At 39.8% G+C, this 22357-nt stretch overlaps 1 protein-coding gene across 4 annotated transcripts; it reads left to right on the forward strand.

The window, feature by feature from the left end:
* The first annotated feature begins 222 nt into the window (after positions 1-222).
* TTPA (alpha tocopherol transfer protein) lies at positions 223-20524 on the forward strand. 4 transcript variants are annotated; one of them, XM_024127071.1, is made up of 5 exons: positions 223-451; positions 7360-7513; positions 13135-13328; positions 15528-15638; positions 18438-20524. In XM_024127071.1, the coding sequence occupies exons 1-5, from the start codon at positions 248-250 to the stop codon at positions 18624-18626; spliced, it is 852 nt and encodes a 283-aa protein (XP_023982839.1). In that variant the 5' UTR covers positions 223-247; the 3' UTR covers positions 18627-20524. The 4 variants fall into 4 exon arrangements, with proteins under 4 accessions (XP_023982839.1, XP_054947112.1, XP_054947113.1 ...); XM_055091137.1 differs by lacking the exons at positions 7360-7513; positions 13135-13328 and having other exon boundaries at positions 248-451; positions 18438-18721; XM_055091138.1 differs by lacking the exons at positions 13135-13328; positions 15528-15638 and having other exon boundaries at positions 248-451; positions 18438-18591.
* The last annotated feature ends 1833 nt before the right edge of the window (positions 20525-22357 follow it).

Raw genomic sequence — 22357 nt, forward strand, 5'->3', positions numbered from 1 at the left:
AACTTTGTCATCTTGCCCTTGACGTCGAACACCAGTGCCTTCCTTACCGGGAAGGCTGGGGTTCCGACCTGGAGCTTCCAGAACGTCGGGGCCGCCACGTGCTTCCGCGTAGGGAGCGGCCGGGCTCACCCCTGCGGGCGGGGCGGGCGGGGGGCGTGCGCGGGCTGCCCGCGGAGGAGGGGCGGAGGCGGAGGCGGGCCCGAGCTCTCCCGGGCGCCCGGGCCGCGGCGGGAGCGGCGCGGCGGGCATGGCGGAGGCGCGGCCGGGGCCGGCGGCGGGGGCGCAGCTCAGCGGGCTGCCCGACCACTCGCCGCTGCTGCAGCCCAGCCTGGCCGAGCTGCGGCGCCGGGCCGGGGAGGCGGGCGCTCGGCCGGCGCGGCGGCCGCTCAGCGACGCCTTCCTGCTGCGGTTCCTGCGCGCCCGGGACTTCGATCTGGACCTGGCCTGGCGGGTAAGGGGTTCTCCCCGCCGGGCCGCACCCGGGGGACGGGCCGGGAAGCCAAGGCTGGGCCCGGACCCTCGCCGACGCCCGGCTCGCCGGCCGGACCTCGGCGGGGACGCGCCCCGAGCGCACCGCGCGGCGCGAGCGGGAGCTCTGAGGATTCCCGCCCTGGTCCTTCCAGTTTCTCTGGGTCGTGGAAACGGGAAACCTCGAAAAAAGCTGGAGCCTTCTAGGGAGAGGGCCCATTTGACCCCAAGCACTGGAACTCTGCCCTGCACGAGTCTCCCGAACCTATAAAGTTTGGGGGAAATGCCTCACTCTCCGCGGCAGAGCGGGTGAGATAAAAGAAAATGACAGCTGAAAAGTGGGAAGCCTAGAGTTATTCCGTCTTAGCAGGTAACTCGACGTTTGGTGGGGGAAATGAAATTGCCAGTAAAACTGAAGACCTAAAGCCAAATCCTAGCAAAAGAGTATTATTCATAGTAACACTGAAGTGTCAAGACGGTAAAGCAGTCCAGAGTGTTTTGAGTGGGAGGCGGGGGGGGATGAGGCGCTTCTTTTGTGGCTCCAGGTGTGTTATTACAGCTGGTTGAGGGCAGGGTGGTGGGAAGACAGGAATCAGGAAGAGGGGTACGACCTTGAGTTCTGGCACTTTGGACCCAGCATCCTCACCTGTTAAATAACGGTGCAAGGGCCTCCCGCGATGACTGGTTTCCAGGACTGAACATTAACCAGTTTAACGGAACAGGACGTACCCAGCACAGAGCCTGGCACGTAGGAAGCGCTCAGCAGTTGAACTTGATCTAGCCCTTTCTCCAAGTGGCTCGCTCAGTGTCACACGGCGAGCTGGGAGGCAGAGGAAGTATTATAGTGCAGAGTCCCAGCTGTCTCAGTATGAGGATTTTTGTTGTTGGTAACTAATTTTTAACTGAAAAAGTAAGAAGTACAGACGGTAAAAAAAAAAAAATCCATAAATGGTAAAGAATGCAAAGTAAGTTCCTAAAAGTAACTTTCTAAGGGAAAAAATTCCTCGCCTCACACCTTAGCTTGCCAGGCTCCTACCCAGTGGCAGTTACTGTTACCTGCCTCTTACCTTTCCAGGTGTGATCTACAGTCGCACAAGCATATGTATGGGTTTTACATTTTGCCTTTTTAACATAATTTATCCTAGAGATGAATCTGTTTCAGCATGTGTCTTATTCTTTCGGGGGCTGTGCACTATTGCATTGTCTCGATTTATTATATTAAAAGGTATTAACCAGTCTCCTGTATTGGACGTAGGAATTGTCATCAGACATTGGCAGTGATGCCGTGCATGCTGTTCATTCCTTCATTCATTGATTATTTTTTGAATTTCTGCAATTTGCTTTGCCAGTTCACAAAACACAGAAACCAAGACAAATAGGGTTTCTTCCACACCAACTGGGTATTCTAGTGTGTCTTTCTCCTTGTATCAGTACAAAAATAGGAAAATCCTTATAGGATAAGTTGAACTTGCACAACTGCTGGGCGAAGTGCAATGTGCATTTTCGGTGTTGATGAATAGACCAACTGTCCTCCGAAGTGTTTGCACTTATTTTATCGCGTCTATATTATCAATACATAATGGTGTCTTTCCGCATATTATCACCCATGCTGTGTCACCAGACTTTATGATCTGTGTGTCAACCTGCTAGGAACTGGTTCTCGTTATTATAATAATAATGAGGAACTGGTTCTCATTATTTTTCTAATATGCATTTATTTAATTACAAGGGAGGTTAATCATCTTTCATATATTTAACATTTTAAAATTCCTTTCTAATTAACTGCTTGTTTTGCTATTTTCTTCCACGTTGTTTACGTAAAATATAAAACATTTTATTCATATCTTCATGTATTAAAGACAATAGGCTGTTGTCCTAGTTTGCGGTTCGTCTTTTGACATCGTTAATGCTATTTTCTTTCTGTGAAGAATTTTAAAGTTTTTATGTAATCAAATGTATTGATTTGATTGTTCTGTGATTGCTTCTCGTTTCATAAGCTCTTCCCTTCTGCAAAATTTTCTCTAGTAATTTATAACTTCTCTTTTTTATGTTGGAGTTGTCGATCTACTGGACTTCATTTTGACATTAGGAATGAAATAGGAGCCTACCTATTTCTTTTCTTTTATCAGATGGCTACTAAGGTGTCCTCATACTTACTCAGCAGCTACTAGATATGAAGACACAATCTCAGGTCCAATGAAAAGTGTAGCTCTAATGGGGCATTAAACATTTATAGGTAACTAAAATTAAAAGTGTATGATTTACAGATTTCATTTTGGTTACTTTAAAAAAAAATTTTTTTTTAAATTTATTTTATTTTTGGCTGTGCTGGGTCTTCGTTGCTGCGCACGGGCTTTTCTCTAGTTGCGGTGTGCGGGCTTTTCATTGCAGTGGCTTCTCTTGTTGTGGCACACGGGCTCAGTAGTTGTGGCTCAATGGGCTCTAGAGCGCAGGCTCATTAGTTGTGGCGCATGGGCTTAGTTGCTCCGTGGCATGTGGGATCTTTCCAGACCAGGGCTCGAACCTATGTCCCCTGCATTGGCAAGCAGATTCTTAACCACTGTGCCACCAGGGAAGTCCCCATTTTGGTTACTTTTTTAAAGTAATGTCTACTATGTATAAAATAGATAACTAATGAGAACCTACTGTATAGCACAGGGAACTCTACTGTTATCTGTGGTGACCTAAATGGGAAGGAAATCTAAAAAAGAATAGATATATGTATATGTATAATTGATTCACTTTGCTGTACAGTAGAAACTAACACAACATTGTAAAACAACTCTACGCCAATTAAAAAAAGTAATGTCTAAATAGAAGGTGAAATAAAATTTACCTCCAGCCTCTGTGTTGTATATTTTTTTCCTGTATTATTTATTTTCCCGAATTGTTTTCATTGCATCATGTCCTTGAGGAGCTGGCTAGCAGGACTGTGTCCAAATCTACTGGATAGGAATCAAGTTTCTGTGAACTCTTTGCTATTTTTCTGCCAACTTGAAAGGAAAAAGGGAGAGTTAAGAGTATGAAACTGTTTTTTCATTTTCCTCCACAGAGGCAGTTAATTCAATTTACACTCCTTTATTTAAAATATGAAAGCCCTATAGTTTTAGTGTATGAAGAAACCTTGATAAGTCCCTCAGTTTTAATGAAGTTTCTCATTATTCTAGTTTTTGTATTTGAAGTTATAAAAAATTAGTGACTTTTGTGAATTCTAATAACTTTGGGAGTGCCAGCTACTTTGTTAAGTAGTGTTTACGTGGATTACCTCATTATTTTCTCATTTTAGAAGAAACTGAGATGTAATGAGTAAGTAACTGTCCTAAATCGCAGTTATTAAGGGGTAGAGCAAGAATTTGAACTTGAGCTGAATTCGGGGGAGCCTGCACTCTCAAGTGAACTATACTTGCCCCATCTGTTTAAAACAACCAACTATTATCCTGTCTGTTCTATATATTCTTGTGAATATATAGAATCTTATCTTTCACAAGTGAATATTCCTCCTTATAATTTTGCTCTATGTGATACGTTTTTTATTCTTTAATTATTTTTATAGTTTTCCCAAATACTTCAATGTTTTCAAAATTCCACTGACGCTCCCTGCTAATTTCCCACTAAATGCAGCTTCTTTTGTAAAATTCACTGTATCAAGTGTCAATTTCAGACTCCACTCTGCTCCTGGTAGCTACTACCCTGAAACAAAGGTGTAATTTCTTCCAGTTTAGTTTTCTTACCAATAAAATGGGGTAACAATAGTTACCTCTTAGAATGGTCGGGAGCAGGAATTGAAATGATGCCATTAAACCCTAGAAAAGTGGCACAAATATGGTTGTAATTTTGTTGGAAAGTACATGAAAAATGTAAGGAGAAACCTACTCTGTTACAAAGCAGAGTTAAAATAAGCTGTAACTTTTTATATTTATTTATTGCTAGTGGTGGTACAAAACAGGTGCCTTTCGGTAATGAATATTCACCCGCGGGCAGTTTTTTTCTGCTGTGGACTTTATGTGGTTTGTTGGAGAATTGCTCGGTAGCAGTTTACGTCATTTACATAATTTATTTATGTCAACCAGACTTTTGAATCTATTTATCAGTGGAAAAGTAATAATCAAAGATCCAGGTGTAGAGCCTTCAGTTTGCAAAAGTCAAGTGTCAAAAGTATGAGGGCAATTTGTGCATCTTTATGAAAGTCATTTTTTTCAAGCATGGGGATCCAGCTGGTTTAATCGTGTATTAATTTATTCTTTCATTCGACACATGTACCTATCTCCTAAGTGCCCAGCACTCTGCAGAGATCAGTAAGCTGAGGAACCTGCCTCTATTCCCTAAAAGATCCCTTTTTGAAAAAAGATAAATTTATTTATTTTTGGCTGCGTTGTGTCCTCGTTGCTGCGCGGGCTTTCTTTTAGTTGCGGCAAGCGGGGGCTACTCTTCGTTGCGGTGCGCGGGCTTCTCATTGCGCGCAGGCTTCAGTAGTTGTGGCGCATGGGCGCTAGAGCACAGACTCAGTGGTTGTGGCGCACGGGCTTAGTTGCTCCGTGACATGTGGGATCTTCCCAGACCAGGGCTTGAACCCATGTTCCCTGCATTGGTAGGTGGAGTCTTAACCACTGTGCCACCAGGGAAGCCCCAAAAAGATCCCTGTTAATGAAGCTATAACTTTTATTATTCCATGGGAAAATAAAATTGTTATTTCTGTATTGGAGCTCCTATGCTGCTTCTGGTGTTTTGCTTGAATTAGAATTAAAAGGACTAGTTTTCCATCCGAGGGAACTATGAAAAAAAGTAATAAACATGAAAAATGCTAGTAACACTTATTCTGATGCCCCCTAAGACAGGAGAAGGAAGAGAAATTCATCTTATAGAAAAGAATGAATATATCAGGATCTACAATGTGTCTTTTGTTCTTACTGCTTTTGGAATCTGCTATTTAGGTCACCAATTATTTCTTTGTTGGCAAATTTACTGACTTTTTTTCTTTCTAACCTCTCTGCTGCATTTAACTCTTAGTAACATTCTCTCTTTTTTTTTTAACAGTTAGGGAAAGTTTCTTAAATGCAGAAATGACAGGGAGAAAGAAAGAGAAAGAGAGGGAAACAGTATCAGAGAGAAGGAAGTAAGGAGCAGAGCAGCACAGATGCCTTTCCCTCCCTTCTGTACATCGTGGTGCCAGTTTTCCTGTGGTCCAACCAGATTCTCTCTTCCTCCAGCCATTCCCAGCCCTTGACGTCCCCCAGGGCTTGGAATTTCACCCTTTACTTGGTTTTTTAAACTTGTTTTTGCAGTTTCTCCTCCAGATCATTACTACTTCGTGATTACAGTTCTCATGTTCTTTCCAGTGACTCTCAAATGCAAAATTCGTCCTTTCCTTTCATCTGAACTTTGATCCCACGTTGCTAATAGATCTCTTTAAACTCAAAACAAATATACTGTCGTTTTAGAAAAACTGAGAATGGTGAAAATCATGGAAAGGTAAATTGAAATATAATAAATTTTAACTGTGTAATTTGATGTCAGTATTCTCCACAATACACTGGCCATGTTTTGTATTATTGGTAAATGCAGAGTAACCATTATTGGTGGTTTTGGGGGGAAAAAAAAAAAAGAAAATGCGGTTCTTTCAAACCATATTTTGCCAAGACCTAATATCCAGGCAGACTGTTCCACAGGCTCTCCGAGTGCATACCACCGTTAACAAAGTCGATTTTTGTTGTTTTCTGTTAGTATGGTATAGAAATGTTCCTTTGTATTTTTTTTCTAGGAGAGAAAATAAAAACCAAAAATTTTTAGTTATCTTTAATATAAACCTGCACTAAAAACTTGGATGAGCAATTAATCTAAATAACTTTCCCTACTAAGAGAACAGCAAGGATGACTCGTTATGCCCATGTATGCTTTACCCAGAACCCTGCAAGACACGTGTTGAGAAAACGTGGCTCACAGGAATTAAATACACACCAAGACCGAACGGATAGTAGGTGGTGGAGTCAAGGTTTTCCTGAAGCAGCAGCAGCCTGGGAATCGAGCTCTTCACTACATAGCATGGCCTGTATGATCCAGTTTTCACCAGCTGGTGAGGTCCAAAGAGAGCAGAGATTTTATTCTGCCCACTGCTATACCTCAGGTGCCTCACTGAGTGTGTGGAACATTGCAGATGCTCAAAAACATTTGTAGAGTTAATTCATCTGATTGATTTCTTTTCTTCCTTATTCACAAAGTCTAAAAGGTGGATGTTTCAGCCTTCTATTGCTAAGTAACAAACCAGCCCCGAATGTAGTGGCTTAAAGCACGGCTGCTTATTGTAATGCGCCACTTTGGGCATGGCTCAGCGGGGATGGTTCGTCTCTGCTCCACGTTGCATGAGATGGGACCGTGGCTGAGGTCAGGCTATCTGAGATGGCCTCTCGTTGTCCAGGGCCCCTCTCTGCAGAGATTCATTATTTAATAATCCTACGTGGGGTCTGGATCCCAAAAAGCAAAAAGAGAAGGTCTCAGGCTTCTTAACCAAGCACGGTGTCACTTCCATCACAGCGAGACTCGAGGCCAGCTCAGCTTCAAGAGGAAGGAATAAAATGGACTCCACCTCCTGGTGGAAGGAATGATATGTGCACACCAGGAGGGGAGGCATTGTTGACAGCTACCTTTGGGAGACTCCTTACCACAGGAGACAAATAAAAATTCCTCAACTTTGAATTTGTGACTAACTCCTATCACCTGAGATCCTGCATGAAGTGTGCTTTTAGTGTGCTTTTTTACAGCTAAAAAGATACCCCAGGTTAGGATCCTGACATAATACATGGCAAGGGCCCTACATAATGCCAAGGCTTTCCTATCGCTCTTACAAAATGCTTACCATGTATGCTATCTGTAGATAAGTTTTATTTTATTTTCCAGTTACTAAAAAACTACTATAAGTGGAGAGCAGAATGTCCAGAAATAAGTGCAGATCTCCATCCTAGAAGCATTCTTGGCCTTCTGAAGGCTGGCTACGTCGGTGTCCTGAGAGCCCGAGACCCCACTGGCAGCAAAGTTCTGATTTACAGAATTGGTAGGTCACACGCAGCTCTTCCTCTTTTTTATTTTTCTTGACTGCCATATCGGAAACTTCCATGAGTTCATATTTAAGAATTTAGCTTTTTAGGTTTTAACTTGGGTTTCATTCAGTCTTTTTCAAAAAAAGTTTTTTAATTAATTAATTTATTTTTTTTTGGCTGTGTTGGGTCTTCGTTTCTGCTCGAGGGCTTTCTCTAGTTGTGGCGAGCGGGGGCCACTCTTCGTCGCGGTACGCGGGCCTCTCACTGTTGTGGCCTCTCCCGTTGCGGAGCACAGGCTCCAGATGCGCAGGCTCGGTAGTTGTGGCTCACGGGCCCAGCCGCTCCGCGGCACGTGGGATCCTCCCGGACCGGGGCTCGAACCCGTGTCCCCTGCATCGGCAGGCGGACTCTCAACCACTGCGCCACCGGGGAAGCCCTTTAATTTTTATTTTGTATATTTTCTTGGTTGCGCTGTGTGGCATGTGGAATCTTAGTTCCCCAACCAGGGATTGAACCCGCACCCCTTGCATTGGAAACCTGGAGTCTTAACCACTGGACCGCCAGGGACGTCCCTCATTTAGTCTTTAATGTCCCCCAAATATAATAAAACTGGCCGTTGTGAGAAAATTATCCAAAACCAGTGAAAATCCTACTTCCATTCTTCCACACAGTTAACTATATAAAATAAGAGGAAAGGAAAGCAGAGAAGAGAAATAGGTGGAAAAGGTAAAAAAAGATCAAGGTAAAGTGTTTCAAAAATTCAAATAAGAATTCTGAACTATAGTGATACAAACTCGACAAGAGCATAGATTTTGTCTGTTCTGTTCGCCGGTGTTTCCCCAGCACCGAAACCGGGGCGTGGCACATGGTAGGTATTTAGGAGGAATTTTTGGAGTGAGTGACGGGAGTGAACGGAGGTCGGGTCCTGCCCCAGGCTGAGGAGCGAGGGGCTCATTCTCCAGGTGGAGGAAGGGGAGGAAGGAGCTGTGGGAAGCAGCACCCAGGCAAGTGTTAAAGAACCCCTGTTCCACGTTCCCCTCTTTCTTTTCACTGCTTCCTCTTTTCACCCCTAGGTCTTCCTAGGGTTTCCTGCAGGCTGGAAACCTATAACCTCTGGCCCTCCCTTCGACCTGTGTGTGATTAAAAATGGCACGAAACGGAGGGTTCACACTGTCCCCAGCATCCTTTCCTGGCCCGGTGGGAATGACAAAGATAACCAACATTTCATGAGCAGAATCTTATGAATTATCCTCTTACAGAAACTTTCACATCTGTAAATATTCTAGGGAACTTAAAGATATTTATAGATTTGCTTTTCCTGCCTGCTTATAGATAAGATACCTGCCTATAACTCAGCACTTGGCTTGTCTTGCAAGAAGATCCTGCATTTAGTTCTTGAAAAGGTAGCAGAAGACTAAGTAGAATGATTGTTTTTTTGCTCCAGCTTCTGTGTCAAATACAACTGGGTTAATCGTGAAGTCGTTGTCTGTAAACCAGACATTACAAGCGCTCTTCTGTCCTGTCCTTGCCTCACCAGTGTTATAGGAAGTTGCATGAGGTTCCCTGAGTTCCTGAGGGATAGAGTTGCCAGATTTAGCAAAGTATCTGTGTTTTATGTAGCAAGTGAAACTGTTTTATAAAAACTACAGTGTCCAGTTACATTTGAATTTCAGGTAAACAATGAATAATTTTTTTTAGTATGCATGGGGCACACTTAGGCTAAAAAAATATATCCAGTTTATCTGAAATTCAGCTTTAATTGGGCTTCTTATATTTTATCTGGCAACCCTACTCAGGGGTCCCAGGAGCACAAGATGGAAACCTACAGGTGATTCCTTCTGTGAGTATCCTGGCTCTGCACGCCTGGCTGGAGGTTTTTTGGGGTTTGCTCATAAACGAATTAGGGCATGTTAAAAAGTAAAAATGAGACCTTAATAGTGCAAAAGCAAATGTGCTACTTTGATCAGAAACACCTTAAATAATAGAAGTCAACAGTCTTCTATTGTTTAGCGAGGGCCTCTTTTTTTTTTTAAACATCTTTATTGGAGTATAATTGCTTTACAATGGTGTGTTAGTTTCTGCTTTATAACAAAGTGAATCAGCTATACTTATACATATATCCTCATATCTCCTCCCTCTTGCATCTCCCTCCCACCCTCCCTATCCCACCCCTCTAGGTGGGCAAAAAGCACCGAGCTGATCTCCCTCTAGCGAGGGCCTCTTGCAGTTATTAATTTATAAGTGTACTGTTTAACTCAAAGAGATTTTAAAATCAAGAAAACATATCACTTTAGTGACAGTCAGACAGGAGAGTATGCAGCAAATCTTCTGAGTGTTATGTAGAATAACATGTTACTCCAGGGCAAAAGGAGAAACTCAGAAGAGTTTTATGAGTAAAATGAAAGAATAGGATAAATTTATATTTATAAATTTTCTAAATTTAATTGAATTAATGGGAGGAACTAAAAAAAGGAAATCTGTGGTAGAGCTTTTTGGGTAGAACATTAGCATAACTCCTTCCCTGGTACCATCTCTGTGCGGTGTAAGCAGTGAGAAAATGCACAGAACCTTTTCCTCCAGTCCAGCAGGACAACCCAAGGTGAAACTAAATTTTTGCCATTATTGGCCTATAAGCCAAAGGATATAATTTTATGCCTTTTGAGACTCACTACTGTACTACAGCAGCAAAAGTAAAATGTAGCAGCGAGCATTAAGTTTTGACTGCCTTGGTTCTCAGGAACACAGGTTCTAGGGCATGCTGCCTGGGTCGGAATCCCAGCTCTGCTACGTCTAGCTACATGGAGAGCTGTGCAGCTATAATTCTATCTTCTCACCTGTCAAATGGGCATAGCAGAAACTTTCCTCATAGGGTTGCTGTGGGCATTAAATCTTGCAATACAGTATATATAAAATATAATTAGAAAATTACCTGGTATGTACTAAGCACTCAATAAGTGTTAGATAGTTGCTGGAGAAGGAATTAAAAATGTACGGCAGTTTTTTCTTTTGCCTTAAAGGAGCTTAGAGTCTAGACCAGCAATGTCCATAGAACTTTCTATGATGGTGAAATTGTTCTCAGTGGCTACCGGCCACGTGTAGCTGTTGAGCACTTGAAATGTGGCTATCGCAACTAAGAAGCTGAATTTTTATTTTATTTACTGTTAATTAATTTAAATGTTAATTAATTTAAATTTACATAGCCACATATGGCTAATGGCTACTATTTGGACAGCACAGGTCTAGACAACTATGCTGGTGGGCTCAGAAATTTAGGTCAGTCAGTCACGATTTTCTGAACTGCAGACTTGCAGTCATTCTGTTCATATTTTGCACCATTATAGCTTTCAGCCAGTGTCTGAAGTCGTACAGTATACGTGAACTGGTTTATCCATGGATTGATTATTCAAATTCTTACCAGGAATCTGAGGCTTTTAAAAATAAAGGGCAATTCCATTGTACCTTTCTAGGAATACCTCTAATTATCCCTTCTCTTTCTTCATCTCTAGATTTTTCCTTGCTATTACACACTATCCATTAACATTTAAACCTGTTAGGATCAGCCATCCAAAAGCTCCTTAATCCCGTAAGACCCTCCAGCCTCCACCCTAGCCATCTCCCCGCACCTCTCATTCTCAGCCTCATTTTTAGAGTTAGTGATATTCACATCCACAGTTTCTCACAGGTCCTCTCAATGCACCGTGGTCTGGTTTCACTGCGACCTCTCTGGTGAAATGACCTTAGCAAATCATCGGTGACCTTTTCACCAAATCTAATAGATGTGTTTAGTGCTATTTCACTTGACCTCTTTACAAAGCAAACCTCTTCCTCTTTTTTGAGGTATCTGCCTCCCTTCTCTGATGCCACATTCTCCTGGTGTTTTCCTCCAACTTAACTGACTGTTTCTTCTTCGTCTCCTTTGCTGGCACTACGTATTCTACTGTAAATTCCAAAACTCCTTAGGACATTGGCCTCAGCCTCCTCTTCTTAAGCTACTTACCTCTCTACCACAACAGAGAGAAACGTAAGTCCATGGTACTCCCTGCTATAGACCTATAAGCACAGAAGCTCTGAGATTTGTATCTTCACCCCCATTATCTCTTTGTTCCCAAAGCTCCATACGACCAGTTCCCTATCTCAGCTGTATCCAACTGGACATCTCACAGTCACCATTCTAACACGTTCAAAACTGCCTATGATCCTTCCTTCCTAAACACTTTTCTTCCAGTGTTTCCTATCTCAACAATGGTACCACCATTCTACCCAGTTGTTCAAGCCAGAAACTTTGGTACTTTTAGAATTTTACCACTCCTTAGTCATGAATCTTTTTTTTTTTTTTTTAACCCTCCATCTTGTTAGGTATTGCATGAACCTTGTAATCTGAAGATTTGCATCTTTTTCCAGCTTTAGAAAAATTTTCTCTTCTGTTACTATTCCTTTCTCCTCTGTTCCCTATTCTCTGTATTATTGCCTTCCAGAACTCTAATTAGTTGGATTTTGAAACTTCTGGATCTAGCTGCATGTCTGTTAACTTTTTATTCATACATATTGACTCCTGGGTCTTCTGTGTTGAGGTTGAGAGACTCCTTCAGCTTGATGTTCCAAACCATTATTCACTGGTTGGCTGTATCTTCTCTGACATTTATCCCATCAACTGAGATTTGCTTGAATTGTCCTCTTTTTATTTCCAACATCTCAACTGATTCTTTTTCATAATAGCCTGTTCTTATGACAATAGCCTATGGTATCTTTTTTTTCCTCACTGAAACAATTTTGTTTCTTTTAATGTTTCTTGCTTTATTAGCTGTTTCCTTCAGTTTTAGTGCCTTTGTCTATTGAGTTTGGATCCTCTCTTCTTTGTGTGTCTGTGTCTTTAAAACTATTAAAATTCTTAGCGGTTGCATATCTTTTTTTAAAGATCACCTGCTTGCCTATCCATTACTGTCAATTTTGCATGATGTGGCCTGCCCCAGGACTGGTGGGGGAGGGGAGAGGACAAGAACTCAGTAGCTCCTCTTCTTAGCACAGGTATTCCTTGTTTTTCCTGGGTGTGGGGAGCTGGCTACCCGAGTGCTTCCCTGACTCGGCTTTCCGAGTGCACACTACCGTTCTAGCCTATATGGACGTGCCTCTCCGACACGCTGCTCATCACGGAGGGTGTCAGAGAGGCCCACCTGCCTCTCCGCTCCTCACACATTTCCCTTAGCAGCAACCTCTGTGGTTACGATGGGACCCTAGTTATTCTTCATAATCCAGAGCCTTGCTTTTCCCATTTTCAATACCTTCGAGCGTGGAGCGTACCCAGAGGCATTCATTCCCACCTTCAGCCACAGCTCCATCCTGCATATTTTGGGCTGTAGTTTCATCTGGCCATCAAATCCAGGCTGCATTTATTCTCTTATTTTCTCCGTGCTCTTAAGCATCTGTTCTTTGCTAGGGATTGGAGGGAGGGAGGGAGGGAGGGAGAAACAGGCACGTGTTCTTGGACCACCAGTTTGATCTGTTACTCAATTCATGATCCTTGTACGTGTTTTATTTCTATTGATCCTTTAAGTCTAAAAAGAATTCGTTTCCTTTTGTAAATCTTTCTGATTCTTTACACAGTGCTGAGATATGATTTTTTACCTTTTTTTTTCAGCACACTGGGACCCAAAAGTTTTCACAGCTTATGATGTGTTTCGTGTAAGTCTAATCACATCCGAGCTTATTGTACAGGAGGTAGAAACACAACGGAATGGAATCAAGGCTGTCTTTGATTTGGAAGCCTGGCAGTTTTCTCATGCTTTTCAAATTACTCCATCTGTAGCCAAGAAGATTGCTGCTGTTCTTACAGTAAGTGTGTGTATATATATATATATATATATATATATATTTTTTTTTTTTTTTTTTTTTTTTTTTTTTTTTTGTGGTACGCGGGCCTCTCACTGTTGTGGCCTCTCCTGTTGCGGAGCACAGGCTCCGGACGCGCAGGCCCAGCGGCCATGGCTCACGGGCCCAGCCGCTCCGCGGCACGTGGGATCCTCCCAGACCGGGGCGCGAACCCGGTTCCCCTGCATCGGCAGGCGGACGCGCAACCACTGCGCCACCGGGGAAGCCCTAAGTGTATATTTTAACTGTTCGGGATAATACTTCCAAATAAGAGATACAAATTTAGTTATATGTTAAAGGGAAGGGATAGTACATTTATTAGAAAATTAAATAAAATTTTAGAAATGATACATAGAATTCAATAACGGTAAGAGGAAGTAAAGTGTTATTAATTCAAAAAGAAAGAATGTTGCAACAAACTGTGAAAATATGTTCAAAATTTCTAACCACAGAATTCATATATTTAAACAATAATGTGGTGATTTTATCTTTCAGTCGCTAAAATTTTCTTCCTAAATTAAAAATTGACTCAAAAAATAATATTTATAGCAATCATACAACAAAATGTCATGTAGGTTTTGGTTGGTATAGATTGATACAGTTCTTTCCGGGAAAAAAAAAAAAAAAAGTTTTAAAAATGGCCTTCATCTTTGACCCAGTAATCCTTTTGGAAACCTAGCCAAGGAATAATCTTAAATATAGCAAAGACTTTGTGTATAATAATAATAATAGCTTACTGTGTGCCAGGTACTTTGCTAAGTGTTTCAAGTGCATTACCACTTAATGGCTACACCAAAGCTTATGGCATATGACTATTAATTTTTCCATTTTACAAATTATTTTTCTATGTCAGAGAGGTGACATAGCAATGCCCAAGCATACACATTTTGTCAGCAGGGAAACAAGGATTCCAATCCAGGACATCTGAACATAAAAGCTGTACTTCGAACCATCATTGCTTGTATACATAAAGATAGTTACTATAGCATCAATTTTTTAAAATAAATTTATTTATTTTATTTATTTATTTCTGGCTGTGTTGGGTCTTCGTTGCTGCGCGCGGGCTTTCTCTAGTTGCGGCGAGCGGGGGCTACTCTTCGTTGCGGTGCGCGGACTTCTCTTTGCAGTGGCTTCTCTCGTTGTGGAGCAAGGGCTCTCGGTGCACGGGCTCAGTAGTTGTGACGCACGGGCTTAGTTGCTCCGTGGCATGTGGGATCTTCCCGGACCAGGGATTGAACCCATGTCCCCTGCATTGGCAGGTGGACAGTCTCAGCCACTGCACCACCAGGGAAGCCCCCTATAGCATCAATTTTTATAGAAGAAAATTAGAAACAGCTTATTTGTCCAGAAATAGGAAAAGGGTTACTTAATGATGGTACATCCGTCTGATGGATTATAGCATCAATATTAAAGCTCACAATGTTTACAAAAATTGTATTATGTCAGTGAAACAAAACAGGGTGCAAATTATTTAGAGAGCATATTAGCAATTATGTTTAAAATAAAATTACTCATAGAAAGAACCTGAAAGGAAAAGTCACAATGGATAACACATCCCTAAAAGCTATGTGCAGAAAAAAAAGAAGTTTTGCATGAAAGAAACTTGGCAGGAAAAATCTCTATATTAACAACACATCTTTGGGTAGGGAAACTACTGATGAGGTTTTTCTTTGAATCCTTAACATTTTAAACCTTAGAAAAAAGCCGATATTACTTTGATCTGAAAGACATACCCGTGTCAAAAGTTTAAAAATGTGTGTTTATTGTACTATTCTTTCAACTTTTATGAAAGTTTGATTTTTCTTCCTCAAAATAAAAATTTGAGGGGAAAGGTTAAATATCCAAATGACTCATTGATTTTTCAAAAGCACATTTGTATGTGATTGGGGAAGATATTTTCTGTGTCCTGCTTATGAAAGATGCAGGTATTTCTTAAAATACTTTGCCTAAACTACAAGGTGAAACCTTTTTACAGACCTTTTCTTAATCTAGGGACAGTGAACTATAAAGCAGGCTATTGTGTTGATGGAATAATTTTGAAAATAAAATCACACTTTAGGTATTGCTGTAAGTTTAGCAAGTGTTCAAAGAGGGCGCTTGTCGATAGGATTACATATTGATTTATGCTTTGTTATTAACAAGACATTTTCTTTATTTTCAAAGGATTCCTTTCCATTAAAAGTTCGTGGTATCCATTTGATAAATGAGCCAATAATTTTCCATGCTGTCTTTTCCATGATTAAACCATTTCTGACTGAAAAAATTAAGGAACGGGTAAGTAAAACATATTCAAGTCACTATTCTTCTGTACCAAATGTTCCACTCCTTTGTTATTTAAAAATTGCTCTTATTTCCGCCCCTCCCCCCAACACACACAGCATTGTCCCAGTGTTTTGAATATTTATCTAACAAACCAACTACTTTTATAAAATTTTTTAGTTTTGAAAAATCAAGTTAGTGAGGCTGTGGAAAAACTGGACCTCTAACACATGGCTGGTGAAACTGCAAAATGATATATTCCCTGTAGGGGGCAGTGTGGTCATAGTTATCAAAATTACAGCCTTCACATTTCTGGGATTTTTATCCTACAGATATACATGCTCATAAACAAAATTACATATACAAGAGGATTCATTGTAGCAAAATATTGGAAACCACCCAGTTTTCATCATGAGGGAACTGGTTAAATAAACTGTGATGCATCTACACAATGGAACACAGTAAGATTTGCAGGATGTATTGTGAAGGGAAATAAGAACATGCAGAATAGTGTTTATACTATCTTTTGTATAAAAAGGGAAGAAATCAGAATCTATAGTTATATTGGCATAAAAGTTATTTTTAAAGGATATGCAAGGAAACAACCAAAGTGATTATTACCTATATGGAACAAAAGAAAGGTATGGATGGGGTAGCTGAGGATAGGGTTGGGAGCAAGACATCTCACTGTGTATCTTTTATCTTGATTTCTAGCCGTGTGAATGTATTATCTATGCAAATAATAAATATGCTTAAATTAGACATGTGTAACTGACCATAGTACCCAAGGTATGTGACTTAATGTCATGTTAGTTAAAGCAAATAGATTTGATTTTTTTTGTTTTTAATTAATTAATTTATTTATATATTTATGGCTGCATTGGATCTTCGTTGCGGTGAGTGGGCTTCTCATTGTGGTGGCTTCTCTTGTTGCAGAGCATGGGCTCTAGGCATGTGGGCTTCAGTAGTTGTGTCATGCGGGCTCAGCAGTTGTGGCTTGCAGGCTCAGTAGTTGTGGCTCGCTGGCTCTAGAGCACAGGCTCAGTAATTGTGGCGCACGGGCTTAGTTGCTCCGCAGCATGTGGGATCTTCCCGGACCAGGGATCGAACCCGTGTCCCCTGCATTGGCAGGCGGATTCTCAACCACTGTGCCACCAGGGAAGTCCGATTTGATGTTTTTTTACCTATCTTGCGGAGTCTTATCTCAGGTGATTATCTAATATTACTTGGGATTTTTCAAGTGTTGACAATAGAATGTGAGTTCCCAAACTGGCAACCACTCTTCTGCATGAATCTGTAGAGGATAATTTTTAGAGCATTTATTTAGACAAGCATTGGCAACATCTAATGCATGAACACAAACAGGTTTTAAAGGCTTTGACAATTTAAATCTCAAAAACTATTTAAATAGAAATACTGGTAATGTGAGTGATAATAGCATATTTGGAATGTTACAAAGTATATTCTTTCATACTAAGAATATGTAACATCTTGCATCTGGTCAGAAAATGACGACCCTAGAGCTTCTTTTGAGGTTTTCCAGTAGGTATTTCTGTCTTCAAGAAGAACCGCCCCTATGGAAGATTCTTTTATTTTTACAAAAGCTGGGGTTTTTTGTTTATTCTTTTTTTCCTCTCTTCAGTATAGCTTGACAATAGCTGGCCATCTTCCGTTGAACGCTGAAAGACATAAAAATAAGTATTTCTATGTTGGGTTATATTCTGGACCAAAAAAACGAATACAACAATAAACTGAACCTAATAAACAGGAGAACATGAGCAAGAAGAGAAGAAAAATTTTTAATTGAGAAGTTAAGTGAAGCATTTCAATGAAAGTTAATTGACATGAAACAGACTTGCCAACATGGGGAGGGCAGGAAGGACCAAATCTAGCCACTTTCTCCCTTTAAACATTTTGGCAGTACTCTATGAATGATTTTATTTCTCCCTTCCTGAAGAGATAGTTGAATTTCTTTTCAATTAGCCGGTAATATTTTAAACATTTCAGAAAAAAATCAAGGATTGGGACTGCAAGGTTCCTGAGTGCAAAAAACTTGTTTCGTTCATCTTTCAGTCTTCATATCCTAAGCACATAGTAGGTGCTTATTAAATGATTGTTGAATGTACAGATGAACCCTAGCAGATGAATAAAGGTATTTATGTATTTATTTTTAACAAGATGTGCTTTTAATCAAAGGTTCCAAGTCTTTATTTTAACTTCAGGACATTATATGATCAATTTTTATAGTTTAAAATGTTCAAAAATTTAAAGTTCTCAACCATCATAATTTCTCTTAATTTTTTATTAGCCAAGACTATCTGTCAACTGTACCACATAAATTATTCCCTGTGTACCTGACTGTGTGCTCAGATATATGCTTTTATTTAATATGAACTAAGAAAAGGAAGAACATTTTTATCATCTACAGAACCATCCCAGGATATTCGATCTTTTGCTAAGAATCACCTGTACATTAGGGAATAGAATGTATACAATGATTTTATTTAGAGTTTAAAAAATCTACTTTTGAAAGAAAAAAGAAAAGCTTTTTGTAAGTATTGTATAGTTATAAGGATGCAAATATAAGAAAAAAGTAAGATGATCAGATTCATAAGCCACACAATCTAAACATAAGTAAAATTATTAGCTTCATAAGCAGAGGAATAAAGGATGTATCAATAGTATCTATACGTGCGCTCCTATCTTAGAAGCGATGAGAGCACCTTATCTCACAGTGCTGATTTTCCCTTGGAAATGCATCTGATATACTGAGAGGTAGAGGGCATACCTTCTAAAACATTTTGGCTGTTTCAGATTCATATGCATGGGGACAATTACAAACAAAGGTTACTTCAGCATTTCCCAGACATTCTTCCAGTGGAATACGGTGGTGAAGAATACTCCATGGAGGACATTTGTCAGGAGTGGACAAATTTTGTAATGAAGTCTGAAAATTATCTCAGCAGCATTTCACAGACCGTTAAAGGAGAAGAAGTTATTTAATGTGAAAGACTTGCTAATTAAAAATGCATGAGGAAGATCCTACCTGGTTATATGAATGAAAGAAAAAGAATCATTAAACTAATGCTTTTCCGATTGATCTTTTTTCAATGTAAAAATCTTCTAACTTGAGCAACGTGGGTATTTGGGAAATTTCTTTACTTTTTAAATATCTTTTCTTTACCTTTAAAGTAATTAAATATTAATATTAAAAATTAATTATATTTTAAAAGCATAGAAGAGGTTCCTGATTGTTGCACTTGGAAGAAAGTTATCTCTAAAGTATCTTTTCATGCGCACTTCGGTGTGTTTCTCAAAAGTTTTATTTTAAAACAACTTTTCTGGTCACACTGGTTTGATTATAAATGAATAAATAGTCCACTGAAAAGAAATATTAGCACAAATCAACTGATTATAAAAATCTATTCACACTCATTTTGGGTGCGTGTCAGATAGACTATAATTCAGATTAAAATCTGAATACAGTTTTCTATAGTTACTTCTGTGGGCCAGCAAGGTAGTTCCCCTCAGGGAAATTCTATTTTACCATATTTGCACAATAGAAACTTTTGACTGAAGAGTCTGTACGCCATAAACTCTTATGTGTAACATCAACAGGTCTCTATGAAATTATTCATGTTGATACAGTTAACTACATAGAGATTCAGAGGCGGAATAATATTTGGTTGCCGTATACATGGACTGTATTTTTAATTGAACGGTAACACAACTACACAAGGGAAAGGAAATGTTTACATTTTAAAATCACTGTCCACTACATCTGGAACTTTTCAGATTATGCATGAAGAAATTTGGGTTTTACTGTATTATCAGAACATTCTAGCCAAATCCTACAATTCATGTTTACTTAAAAAAAAAATCAGAAGTTAAAATGTGCTGTTTGTACTGTAGCTATGTTAAAGCATATTTCATTTATTGAGAAGGATATGTCAATATAGCTTTCAACTTGTGACAATTTTTAGAGTATTTTATAATTTTTAAATTTTATTTTAAACTTCATGAAAGAAAGTGTACAAAATTTATTAAACATTTTTTAGCTTAGTTGGGTTTCAACATTAATCATACAATAGTATCTTTGTGAAGGAATATGTAAAGGGTGTTTTTCTTTATAAGAAAATTATTCTAATCGGATGAGCTGCTACTTATGATTCTCTGTACATATATCTGTGAAAAATTGAGAGTGACTGTGAATGTTCTTTAGAGAACGTGTTTGATTTTGGTTTAGCATTGGAAAGGTAACTTTACATTATAAATTTAATTTAAAATATTAGATCATGCCTGTTTTCTAAAAAATGTTAAAATCTTCTTTACAAAATCATACAATTTAAACTTGTATAATTAAAAATGACAGCGGAATAAAACTATTTAAAAAGTATAAATAATAGCAACAACAAAAAGTTCTAGTTTACCCAACTTTTATTCCTAGAAGGTTTACATCGCAAAGTTCCACTTCATTCACATTTGGGTGCTTAAAACACTTTCTTCTGACTCTGTGAAGGAATGATTACTTTAGCACAAGAATAAAGGATAGTATTTTAAAATGTCTTTTAAATATGATTCATTGATGATGTTACTAACAGTAAATAGAATTAAAATAAGTCAATCAATAGAAGTACATTTCATGATAGGACTTTGAATTTTTTATGAAATGCAGCAATTCACTGAAGAACATTAAAAGAACAATGTAAAATGAACAGGCAGTTTTATAAGGTGGCAAGATAAATAACTATTGAATTGTCTCTATTACTTTACTGTAATTGCACCAGAGGTGCCTTTTAAAAGATTAACTCTAACATGTGCTCATTGTGTTACTGAACTGCCCGATAATTTATTTGTTTTAATATTGTTCAAAACAAAATAAAGATCTTTCACACAAACTATAGCTGTTTGTTTTTCATTTTTAAGTATCAATATTAGGCATTCTTTTTCAAAAACTGCTTTTCCTTACAGAAGAGGTTAAGAAAAAAGTATCGCATCTAGTTGTCCATTACAAAAACGCCAGTGTTTTCTTTAAACGTTTCAGTTGCAGACTGGCTTTCCTGTTCCTCAGTTCACTACCATCTTCCCCTGTCTTCTTGTGCTGAAAGGGACCCAAAATTAATTTCATAAAACTAAGCCATGCATACTTCAGAAGTTAAAACTTCTAGGTGAGAGTGTGTCACTAAATCAGATAATTGGATTCTGAAACTGCTGTGAGCCCAGATCATGATTTCATTTGTCAAATTATATTTTTCTTACAGAAATAACACTTAAGTCCTAGAGCAAAGAATATCTTTGTCTCCCACCTAAATTAAGCCAGTAGCTCACGAAACACGTCAAACATACAGACAAACCCAAAACTCAACAAACTAGTATGGTGGTGTTGTCTGAAACACTCCTTCCTGGCCTTATGTGTTGAATTTTGCCCCACCTAGATGCTGTGGAGGAATTATGAGTTACAAAGATTGAACTAGAATGATGGCAGTAAAATGACGATTGGCAGCAGTGCCTCCCCACTAATGTTCTGGTTGGCAAGGGCACATCCCATCCCTCTCCCTCCCCCAGAGCTAGCACTTGATTGACTGCTCGCCTCTTCTCTATCCAAGTCAATAATATCAGTCTATTAAATATCTACTTTGGATAACACTGTACATTGAATTAAGTACTATACTGAATAGAAAAACTAATTGGATGCTACCTGGAAGAGAGAAAATACTTACCCAAAATAGCCAGGTAGGACTTCCCAGGTGGCACAGTGGTTAAGAATCCGCCTGCCAATGCAGGGGACATGGGTTCGAGCCCTGGTCTGGGAAGATCCCACATGCCGCGGAGCAACTAAGCCCGTGCGCCACAACTACTGAGCCTGCACTCTAGAGCCCGCGAGCCACAACTACTGAAGCCCGCATGCCTAGAGCCCGTGCTCTGCAACAAGAGAAGCCACTGCAATGAGAAGCCTGCGCACCACAACGAAGAGCAGCCCCTGCTCACTGCAACTAGAGAAAGCCCGCGCGCAGCAAGGAAGACCCAACGCAGCCAAAAATTAATTAATTAAAAAATAAACGAATATTTAAGGAAAAAAATCCCAAAATAGCCAGGTAAAGTGCAGTACAGGTTTCTCCTGGTATCTGAGAGTAAAGCTTTCCTACCAAACCTTGCTTAAGCCAAAATGGAGTAACACTAACGGATGCACAAAATAAATAGAAAGCACAGGTGCTCATAGACACAGTTCAAAGCTATGGATGCTGGATGCTGAGATGCTAAGTGTGGTTCCAGGAAGGAGCTTGGCAGTGTCACTCTCACTGCTCTGGGTGGTGCTGCCTCTATAATGGCTCATGGCAAAACAAACAGCGCTGTTTTGGCTTTTAGCCTTTTTTTGGTAAAAGCAAAAATCCTTGTGGGATTTCTTTCGGTTAGTGAAAACGGGTACTAATGTAGGTTTTTGCAAAAGTGAAGTGGTGTAAAGCAGCCTTTCGAAAAGCAGCGGATACCTGTATAGTGTAAGAATCTTTACAGTGGTTGCAATAAAGTGCTTTAGGAGTTTAACAGAAGGAAAGATCATTTCCACCCAGGGATCTAGAGGATGTGTTTTCAGCGGAGGTACTATTTGAAGCACAGCCTTTAAGAAGAATGGCCTCCCCCAGAGAGCAATCAGAAGTGAGGAGAGGGAGGCTAGTCCAGGCAAAGAAATAGCATGAGCAGAGACTCAGAGATCAGAAAGAGTAGGTCACGTCTGA

Source organism: Physeter macrocephalus, chromosome 15, assembly GCF_002837175.3.
Source record: "Physeter macrocephalus isolate SW-GA chromosome 15, ASM283717v5, whole genome shotgun sequence".
Classification (NCBI taxonomy): Eukaryota; Metazoa; Chordata; class Mammalia; order Artiodactyla; family Physeteridae; genus Physeter; species Physeter macrocephalus.

Coding starts and splice junctions, on each gene's coding strand:
- TTPA (XM_024127071.1), top strand. CDS start 248: ATGGCGGAGGCGCGGCCGGGGCCGGCGGCGGGGGCGCAGCTCAGCGGG. Junction 452..7,359: donor ATCTGGACCTGGCCTGGCGG/GTAAGGGGTTCT, acceptor TTTATTTTCCAG/TTACTAAAAAACTACTATAA. Junction 7,514..13,134: donor AGTTCTGATTTACAGAATTG/GTAGGTCACACG, acceptor TTTTTTTTTCAG/CACACTGGGACCCAAAAGTT.